The 11,149-nt window shown below is 40.8% G+C and overlaps 1 protein-coding gene across 1 annotated transcript; it reads left to right on the forward strand.

Annotated features, from left to right (window-relative positions):
- Positions 1–3,039: 3,039 nt before the first annotated feature.
- On the forward strand, positions 3,040–4,672 carry gh1 (growth hormone 1). The gene is made up of 6 exons (XM_085157763.1): positions 3,040–3,104; positions 3,198–3,331; positions 3,751–3,867; positions 3,970–4,113; positions 4,186–4,332; positions 4,412–4,672. The coding sequence occupies exons 1-6, from the start codon at positions 3,086–3,088 to the stop codon at positions 4,472–4,474; spliced, it is 624 nt and encodes a 207-aa protein (XP_085013889.1). The 5' UTR covers positions 3,040–3,085; the 3' UTR covers positions 4,475–4,672.
- Positions 4,673–11,149: the final 6,477 nt, after the last annotated feature.

An 11,149-nucleotide genomic window follows, 5' to 3' on the forward strand; every position in this document is an offset into this window, starting at 1 on the left:
GGCGCAAGTCTTTCTCCTTGATCTCCTCCTGCAGCTGATGTTCGGCTGGTTTTGCTGTTGTTAGCTCTAATCTGAGCTGCTGTCAACTCTTCGGATGAACTCTTCCTCATCAGACAGAGACTTATATCAAAGAGTTTGGTGTTTTTTGAAGAAACGTTATTGAAACTTTATAGGTTTTTTAAATAAAAGATGATAAAAAAAAACGTCATTAATGAGAAAACACGTCCCTGCACAGCCTCAGACCAGTCTCTCTATGATTTCTCACTTTCATGCAGTGTTGAATAAATTCAGTTTCCTGCGTGATTGCTGACCGCTGTGAATACATTTACAAACATCTGACCGTGTTTTTCACTCGGTTACATCTTGTTTTCAGTACATGTAATAACATAAATATTCAGGTCAGCTGTTTCTGTGTTGTTTTACTCTTTTCAGCAGCTGAACAAATGTCAGTTTATTGAAAATAAACACATTGAAAAAGATATTGAAAATCTAAAAGTCAAAACAGGGGTTGCATTTTCATTCATTTTTTTTTATATAGAAAAACCCTTTTGACAGGGTTGAATGGAGTTTTTATTCACCGCATTGTCAAGATTTGGAATTGGTGATAATTTTTGTAGATGAGTTTAGACACAGGGCTGAAAGGCTCTGTTCTCACCAATGGACTGATGTCCCCTTTTTTTAATATCTCCAGGTCTCCCCGTCAGGGTTGTAGTCTTAGCCCTGTTCACTATCTTTTTGGAACCCCTGGCTATTAAAATTAGGGAAGATTCAAGTATAGTGGGTGTGAATGGAGGGGGGAGAGAACATACATTATTTCTATATGCAGACAATATTTTGGTGGTGTTTCAGGACTCTACCAATTCTATAACAACATTGCTAAATGTTATTGGTGAATTCTCTAAGTTATCAGGCTACAAAATTAACTGGCATAAGTCGGAGGCAATGACAATATATCAAACGTGTATTGCTAATTCATTATCAGCTTTCAATTTCAATGTGTTACAAAAAGGGATTAAATACTTAATCTGAATGTTAATAATAATGGATTGGATTTATAAAGCGCTTTTCAAGGCACCCAAAGCGCTTTACAATGCCATTATTCATTCACTCTCACATTCACACACTGGTGGAGGCCGAGACTGTCCGAGCCGGGGCTTGAACCGGCAACCTTACGATTACAAGGCGAACTCCCAACTCTTGAGCCACGCTCACCCATCAATTAAGGGTCTTGTGTGTGCAACTAATTATTTATTTATTTATTGTTATTTTCTATTTCTTCACAGAATGTGTTTTTTGTTGTTTTGGGTTGTTATGTTATGTTTTTTTTAAATGTCCAAAATAATAAAAAACTTTGATTACAAAAAAAATCAAATGTTCATTTGATAAATGGCTGACCTGAGAAACTTTAAAAGTGTTTTCTGTTCAGGTTAAAGTTCTGCCTCAGTTCTTCAGGGAAAATAAAGATCTTCAGTTTTTTTCTTTAGAGGAAGTTTACATGCAGCATTTGACAAGCTAAAAACCTATTCCTGTGCTGAAACCTAAAGTACGGAAGCGTAGAGCTGCCACCCAGGCAAAAGAAAAATAGAAGTGTATCACGTTATAACGTGAAAAGTTTATTGTTCTAGCAAGATACTTTTCCTGTTTGTACAATATACTATCATGTTTGTACAATATACTATCATGTTTGTACAATATAATATCACGTTATTACAATATACATAATTATCACGTTCGTACAATATGATATTTATATTGTACGAACTGTTTTTTATAAAAACAGGTGTGGGTCACTATCAGCCAAGTTTGTGAGACCTAGCCCCACCACGTTATGTGACTTACTGAGGTCAAATAGCACAGGATGTGAGTGGGCGTTAAGGCGTCTGGGAAGGAAACCGGATTATAGATGGCATGCCAAGTGAGGAGAAAACGAGAGCAGGAAAGCCACAGGTCAGACAGAAACCCACACCTGAGAGAGCGAATTGATCGTCTACATTTAACTGTTTTAGTATCTGGTGCAGATTTTTTATTTTTTTGAGATGAAGGGAGCAGGCACAGGCTGTATGGAGACAGAATTGTGCTATAGAAAGTTTTCAGTGCTTCACCCTCGATGCAGGCTGATGTTTGCTGATGTCGCTGTGCAAGTTTTAAATACATCTTTCGAACTTTCAGATTTGAACAATTCTTCATCACAGAGTCGTTCATGATCACAATGGCATCTGAGGGGGGTCTCCCAATGAATTATCCTCATTAATTAAACAAAATCATGTTGCTGTAATGGTAACACTGCTGACTTTAGACTTTAGTCCAGTACACATCGAAAGCTTATCAGCATCAGCAGGAACTATGGATTTAACGTAGCACACATAAGTTATACTTTGTGGTTTTAATTATATCTAGTGTACTTGATTCTCCATCACGTGACTGATTTCACCTGTAAATGTGTCCATGGCTCGGCCCAGTGTGATATGACACCTGAGGAACAGAATGGGGAGAAGGAACCTTGAATTATGAAATAGCTGCACTTTAAAGTAAGTTTCATTAAAGTGTTTGCAGGTCCAACTGATAAAGCATGAATGTTAAATTGTGTCAACCTTTATTTCAGAATTTCGTTTAATGACTGAATGTTCAGTCAACAACAGGTGATTGTGAGTCATCAAAGCGAGCATTACAGTCTGTCATCATGAAAACCTGAACAAATGTCAAACTGTCGGTGTGAACATTTCTGGCCAGACTCAACACGTGGAGTTCGAAGTAACTTCTTCTTTTCACCTGAAAAATTTGATTTGATATAAATATTTTGGAGTTCTTAAAAAACTTTACATTAGATCTCTTTTTAAGTATTAACAAACATGTTGGATGTCAAAGCACTTTAGTCACCAGCGGTGTGTTTTTCATGTAGCATCAATATGATGATTGAGGTGTTAATGTTAATTAGACTTAGGCACACATGTTTGCTTGCATCACATTTCTCCTGATGAATTTAAACATCTAGTTTTCAATTATAAAAGCAAAAACTCTGAGCTGAAAACATCAGAACCACCGACTCACATCATAATCGTCTGAGCCGCAAACAGAGCCTGAACTGATGCCAGCCATGGACTCGGGTAAGACATCTGGGCTTCCACCACGAGAAGGGGCCGCTGCTTTATGCAAAGTAAACCGATGTTTAACAAAGTCTGAAACTGTCTGTCTGTCAGTCGTCCTCCTGCTGTCGGTCGTGTGTTTGGGCGTCTCCTCTCAGCAGATCACAGACAGCCAGCGTTTGTTCTCCATTGCAGTCAACAGAGTCACGCACCTGCACCTGCTCGCCCAGAGACTCTTCTCGGACTTTGTAAGCCTGCAGTAGCGCAGACAGACAAGAGCTCACCAACACCTTCATCAACAATCTTTCTTCTTTCTGAAAAAGACTAAATGCAATGCACAGGACAGAAACTATGTTCAAAATGTGTTCAACAAAATGTTCTGCATATTCAATGTGTGCAGTGAGTTTAGATGCACACAGACATATGGACACACTTCAGATTTGATGTCAAGGGAACTGAGACACTTTGTGAACTGTCACTGCTAAAAACACAGCAGACGTTTACACTTTACATTTTAGTCACAGTCAGCTATAATCTCAGGATATTCAGTTAAGAATTATGAAACATATTAAAATTTGCTGTCAGAACTAACATTGGAATAAAACACGGGTATTCCTGTGTATTTTGTGTATTTCTGTATGTACCTGTTTATTTTTGTGTGTCATAGGAGAGCTCTCTGCAGACAGAGGAGCAGCGTCAGCTCAACAAGGTCTTCCTGCAGGATTTCTGCAACTCTGATTACATCATCAGCCCGATTGACAAACACGAGACGCAGCGCAGCTCGGTCATTAAACTACACAGTACTACGCAACACTGCACAGCAGTATACAGTACTACACATGCGCAAATCTTCTGAAGCTGTTGTCTGCTTATTGATGGGTCACAGGTCCTGAAGCTGCTGTCGATCTCCTATCGACTGGTCGAGTCCTGGGAGTTTCCCAGTCGCTCTCTCTCTGGAGGTTCCTCTCTGAGGAACCAGATTTCACCAAGGCTGTCTGAGCTTAAAACGGGAATCTTGCTGCTGATCAGGGTGAGAAGATAAATTGCACAAACATATTGCTCCATGCATGGTACCAATGCAACTAACCACCTGACCCTACAGGCCAATCAGGATGAAGCAGAGAATTATCCTGACAGCGACGCCCTCCAGCACGCTCCTTATGGAAACTATTATCAAAGTCTGGGAGGCAACGAATCACTGAGACAAACTTATGAATTGCTAGCTTGCTTCAAGAAGGACATGCACAAGGTGAGGCAGTGGATAATGGTAATGTCACTGTGATGATGAAAATGATGTAATGATGGTGAAGATGACATTTGTGTTACAGGTGGAGACCTACCTGACGGTGGCTAAATGTCGACTCTCTCCGGAAGCAAACTGCACTCTGTAACTCCACCTGATATTGATACTGATACTTGCTCTGTAGCCCCGCCCTCATGTTAGCAAACTCTGCTTACATGTGTTAGCATTAGCAATAGGATAATAATAGCAGTGGTAATCATGACATCGTAAGTTTTTCTGACATAACTGTGATGCAAGGTGTGAACAGGAAATGATGTCATTCTGTGAAATAAATGTGTTGCATTTATGTGTGGAGTCTGTTCTTTCTGGTTTATTTGGGGAATTTATTCTCTATGCTGTGACTTCTTACACAGAAACACACGCTGACGTAAGCTGAGGTCCATCGATGGCAGAAAAACTGACTCGAACACTTCAACTTAGAAATGATCTTCTTATGGCCTCTAACAGTGGACTCATCTCTGTGCTTGTCCTGCTAGACCTCAGTGCAGCGTTCGATACTGTCGACCATAATATCCTATTAGAGCGATTAGAACATGCTGTAGGTATTACAGGTACTGTGCTGCAGTGGTTTGTATCATATCTATCTAATAGACTCCAGTTTGTGCATGTAAATGGAGAGTCCTCTTCACACACTGAGGTTAATTAAGGAGTTCCACAGGGTTCAGTGCTAGGACCAATTCTGTTTACATTATACATGCTTCCCTTAGGCAGCATCATTAGAAGACAAGGGATCTCAGCCCTGGTGCTACTGGATCTAAGCGCAGCCTTTGATACAGTAGACCACGCTATTCTTTTAAACAGACTGAAACACATGGTGGGCCTCTCTGGTGCTGTACACAACTGGTTCACTTCCTGTCTCTCAGACAGAACTTTTATGGTGAGTATGGATACATGCTCCTCTAAGATCCATAGAATGACATGTGGTGTGCCTCAAGGGTCGGTTTTAAGCCCTGTACTTTTAAATTTGTATATGCTCCCTCTCGGCGGTGTCATCAGGAGGCATGGAGTGAACGTCCACAGTTACGCTGATGACACTCAGCTGTACATCTCCGTGTCTCCTGATGACACCAGACCAATGGATGCCCCTCTTTAACTGTACTTTAGATATAAGATCTTGGATGGCAGAAAACTTTTTACAGCTTAACCAGGACAAAACTGAAGTTTTAATCATCGGTCCTGAGGCTCAGAGAGAGAAACTCTTGTCTAAATTACAGGCCTTTTCACTATGTGCTTCACTACAAGTGAAAAACCTGGGTGTTATTTTTGACTCTGAGCTTGGTTTTATCCCACATATTAAACATGTAACCAAAATTGGATTTTATCATCTAAAAAATATAGCCAGAGTCCACCCTATTCTCTCTCGGGCCAACACGGAGATGCTGATGCATGCTTTTATTACCAGTCGCATTGATTACTGCCCTGCTGTCTGGTCTCCCCAAAAAGAATATTTCACCTTTACAACTTTTACAAAACTCTGCAGCTCGTGTGCTGACGAAGACCAGAGGGCGGGCCCACATTACACCAGTTTTAGATTCGCTGCACTGGCTCCCCGTGTGTTTCAGGATCGAGTTTAAAGTTCTTTTATTGGTTTTTAAATGTCTTAATGGTCTCAGGCCTTCTTATCTCTCAGATCTGCTTCTACCATATGAACCCTGACGGACCCTGAGGTCCTCTGGTACTGGCCTTTTGATTGTCCCTAAAGTCAGGACACATACTCACGGAGAGGCAGCGTTTCAGTGGTATGGTCCCCGTCTGTGGAACAGCAGGAGGAGATCAGAGAACGTACATGTTTTTAAGAACAGGCTCAAGACCACCTTTTTAATTTAGCTTTTACTTAATGTTTATTTATTTTATGCTTATTTATTCTATCCTGTTATTCTATTTACATTATTAATTTAGGTTTTACCTAATATTTATTGATGTTATTCTTATTCATTATTTATCTTCTTACTCTATTTATATTTATATTGATCCCATTCTTATTTATTTTATCTTTGTGTGTAACACTGTGATAGTGTTTCCTCACCTGGCTCATGTCTGTCCAGCCCAATTTTACTTTTTAAGTGTGTGTGTGTGTGTGTGTGTGTGTGTGTGTGTGGTGGGGGGGTATGTATCCATGATTGTTTATGTTAATGAGAGTGTGGGGAGTGAGTTGGAGGGTGGGGTGGGCTGCTTTTAACCATGTAAAGCACTTTGTGCTACATTTCTGTATGAAAAGTGCTTTATAAATAAAGATTGATTGATTGATTGATTGATTGATTGATTGAGTGAGTGAGTGAGTTTGAAGGAAGGAGAAAACGCCATCCCACAATTTATAGTGACAGACCGTCTGACCATTCGTGAAAACCAATTTAATATGCATGATGCTGCCAGTTGACTTCAGTAAAAACTGGCATTCTCTCAAGAGAGTGTGAATTAGTGGCTCCTGTCATGATAGTACTGTGTGGCAGGCAAGATGTTGGACCCAAACGCAAAACACTCAACGGTGAAATGAACTTAAAGAGGCTGCTTTATTGCAGTAGCATAATTCTCAAGAAATAAACTTGCAAAAAACAAACCAAAACTAGAAACTGAAGATTAATACTAAACACTAGGATACGTGGAGACAAGAGACTAGGGAGGAGGCGCATAGTGGGGACCACACACAGCATGAGGATACGACGTGACACTGAGTGGGAGAAACAGAGGGCTAAAATACACGGAGGGATAACAAGGCAATGGGACACAGGAGGAGAGCACACCTGGGAGTAATCAAACACAATAAGACCAGGGGAAGCCAAAGTAGACACACTGACATGAGACAGACTTACAAAGTAAAGCAGGAAACACAACACACAGACGTGTGTTGTGACTAGAAAAGACTAGAAATGATAAATACTGACAAGATCAAAGTTATATAGTACAATACAATACAACTTTATTTGTATAGCACATTTAAAAGACCAGTGGTACACCAAAGTGCTTTACAATAAAAACAGGAAAATTAAAACAATGAATAAAAGACTATTAACAAAGTACCACATATGTCATCAGGTTAAGGTCACTAATTATACAACAATAAAAGGGAATATAAGAACAAAGTTACTAAGAACAGATATAGCTAAAAGATAAAGTACATAAATAAGAAATTGAACCAAATATAAAACAGGGACACTAACTAGATGGAAAAGCTATGTTGAATAAATGAGTTTTTAAACGGGATTTAAAAGATAAAACGGAGTCTGACGCACGGATAGCGATGGGAAGGTTGTTCCACAGATTCGGTGCAACCAGGGCAAAAGCACGGTCACCCCCAGATTTAAGTCTAGATCCAGGCTGAGCCAGGAGTAATTGGGCTGAAGACCTGAGGGCTCGCCCAGGGACATATAGACTAAGAAGATTGACAAACTAACGAGGGGCTAAATTATGTATAATTTTAAAGGTGAGCAACAATATTTTAAATTCAATGCGATATTTTATGGGTAACCAATGCAACTCAATAAGAACAGGGGTGATAGAGGCTTTCTAGTGCCAGTCAGAAGGCGAGCGGCAGCATTCTGGACAAGCTGAAGTCTGTGAAGGAGAGCGGAGTGAAGACCAAAGTAGAGGGAGTTACAGTAATCCAATCTAGAAGTGACAAAAGCATGAATGAGCTTTTCAAGATCTTTATGAGGGACATAGTGCTTAGCCTTAGCAATAAGGCGCAGTTGGTAGAAGCTAGATTTGATTACTGAAGACACTTGTTTGTTAAATTTGAAAGAGCTGTCCAGCAGAACCCCTAGGTCACTAACTGAGTCAGAGAAAGAAGTGGCAAAGGAACCAAAGGTATCAGCTGATAATGATAAAGCTGGTAATAATAATAATTTATACTTTATTGATCCCTGTGGGGAAATTCCTCTCTGTATTTAACCCATTCACCCATTCATGTGAAGCAGTGGGCAGCCATTGGGTGCCTGGGGAGCAGTGTGTAGGGATGGTACGTTACTGAGGGGTACCTCAGGGTAGCCGTTCAGTGGATTCGAACCCCCGACCTTTTGATCATGGGACCACCACAATGCAAAACTCAAAACACTGGGTCACTGGCCCAGGACCCTGACAGCTCCAAAGTCCAATGTGAGCTCAGGTTTCACGTTTATCTCTGAAAACAGCACGGCAAGTCAGATCAATCAGAGCAGGTTGATGGAGAATCAATATGCTTTTGATTTAAGAAATAACTCTTCTGATAGAAATCACTGAGCACCGTGCAAAGAGTTCTGATTAGAGCTCAGGATTTCTCCAGAGGAAAGCTGCATAACTACAAACCTAACATCTGTGTGGACAGCTGATTTGTACAATGTCCAGAAGAACACTAAACATTGGCGCGATCATGGCTCAAGACCTGGCAGTTCGTCTTGTAATCGGAAGGTTTCCGGTTTGAGCGCCGGCTCAGACAGTCTCGGTCGTTGTGTCCTTGGGCAAGACACTTCACCTACCGTCTACTGGTGTTGGCCAGAGGGGCCGATGGCGAAAATATGGCAGCCTCGCTTCTGTCAGTCTGCCCCAGGGCAGCTGTGGCTACAACTGCAGCTGCCTCCACCAGTGTGAATGTGAGAGTGAATGAATAGTAGAATTGTAAAGCGCTTTGAGGGTCTCGAAAAGCGCTAAATGCAATCCATTATTATTATTTACCGTCAGATCACGAGCCATCCCAGTTACTATGTTACTGTGCCACATGTATTTTTACTTTTAGGCATTAATCTAACACGCTAACAGTTTTATTTTTTGCAGATTCAGCAGAGAGGTTCCTGTCTGTGTGCGCATTGCTGAGCAAAAGAAGCTTGTTTCAGTTTATGTCTGCTGTTTCTTGAAAACAGTGTAACTGAGAAACTGCCTGGACAGACAAGAGTAACTACAGAGCAGTGACTGTAGAAAAGATGGCCGACCTGGCTGCACTTCATCCCACTGTACAAAAATGAAGCCAGAATTTTACCTTCCTGCCGTGTTGTCTGTGCACATAGTAACCATATAAGACTCTGTTATTCCAGCCTCTGCCTTACAATATGAAGCACTTTGAGGCGACTGTTGTTGTGATTTGGTGCTGCATATATACAATTGAACTGAATATTGACTTGAGGTGTAGTGTCTGTGTCAGGCTCATGGCCACACACCTAGGCTGCTGGGGGATTCCCATGATGCACTGGGTGTTTCTTCTTCACTCACTATGTGTTTTTACGCCTCTCTGCACTGAATCATTAGTTATTATTAATCACTGGCTCTTTGTCCTGTCTTCATCCCATCACCTCAGACTGATGGGTGGCCCTCACTTTGGTCTTAGTTCAGTTCAATTCAATTTTATTTACACAGCGCCAAATCACAACAACAGTCGGCTCAAGGTGCTTTATATTGTAAGGTAGACCCTACAATGGTAAAAATGGCCTGCATTTGTATAGCGCTTTTCTAGTCCCTAAGAACCCCAAAGCGCTTCACACTACATTCAGTCATTCACCCATCCACACACACATTCACACAATAATACATACAGAGAAAAAGAACATGCTTAGGTGAGATGGACCAGTGGAACTACCTGATAAAAAAGTGACATTGCAGAGAAAGTTTTCCAGCATGTCAATTTTTAAGGTGAAATCAGTGTAAAAAAACAAACAACCATAACAAGGTATCGCTGTGGCAGACGGTGGAAAAAAACATCATTTAATTATTTAGGGGAGTCTTATCAATAGGAAAAGATGAACAAAACTTTGTAATCAGTTTGTCTCATTTATACATTTATGGATTATAAAATATTAGATATGAATCCACAAAAAATAATTTGTGATGAAGACTTTCTTTTATTTTTCTGATGTTTACGTTAGCACATTAGCTGACAGTTTAACCAACCGATACATGAACAGGTCTAATTAATGCCAACAGTTCTTCTAATAAACTCCACCGCTTGTGCACCAGCTTGGACATGACAGTCACATGACTTCAGCACCATCTGGCTTTAGGTGTGATGTCTGTACTCTTACTGATCACAAGGGGGTTTCATAGGGCAGGAGACGGGGTACACTGTGGAAAGGTCGCCAGCCTGTCACAAGATGGACAATGGTTCGTACTCACATTCACACAATAACTGCCTGTGTTTGGACCCAGAGAAACCCACGCAGACACGAGGAGAATATGCAAACTGCACACAGGCCTCGGCACATCCTGGATTCGAGCCCACAACCTTCTTGCCGGGCCTTTTGGTTGCGAAGCTTCAGCATTCACAGTATTTTTTTACTGACGTGTTTTATGTTGGACACCTCGGCCCCTGCAGGACATGGTGAGTTTTTTTTTACAGGTGCAGCAGTTACATTACATTGCATTTCTATTTGTACTCTATCCTTTTGTTCCATCTTCCCTTGTTGTCGTCAGGCGTTGTCATACTGTATACTACACATAATGGAAGAACTGTAAAAACAAGAATAGAAATGAAGAAATAATCAGATTAAAGAAACATCTGAACAGGAAGAGCCTATAGAGAGTTTTTAGAGCTGATCTTGGAAAAGCAAAATGTGTTTGGCACCAAGGTGCATTCAGATCATAATTCTGAAGCTGCCAGGAAGGATTTAAAATAATAAATCTAAGGGGGTGTTAAACACAGACCTGATTTCAGACATCAAACCAAAAACACATGTAACACCCACCCAGGAAGTGACCAATATAAATCATGTCTCCCTTCACCCTCTCTGTGGAGGTCTGAGTTGGAAACAGGTGGGCCATCCTCACCATTCTGTGGCTGATGCAGGAACATACATTCAGCCTT

The sequence above is a fragment of the Neolamprologus multifasciatus genome, chromosome 4, assembly GCF_963576455.1.
Source record: "Neolamprologus multifasciatus chromosome 4, fNeoMul1.2, whole genome shotgun sequence".
In the NCBI taxonomy this organism is placed as follows: domain Eukaryota; kingdom Metazoa; phylum Chordata; class Actinopteri; order Cichliformes; family Cichlidae; genus Neolamprologus; species Neolamprologus multifasciatus.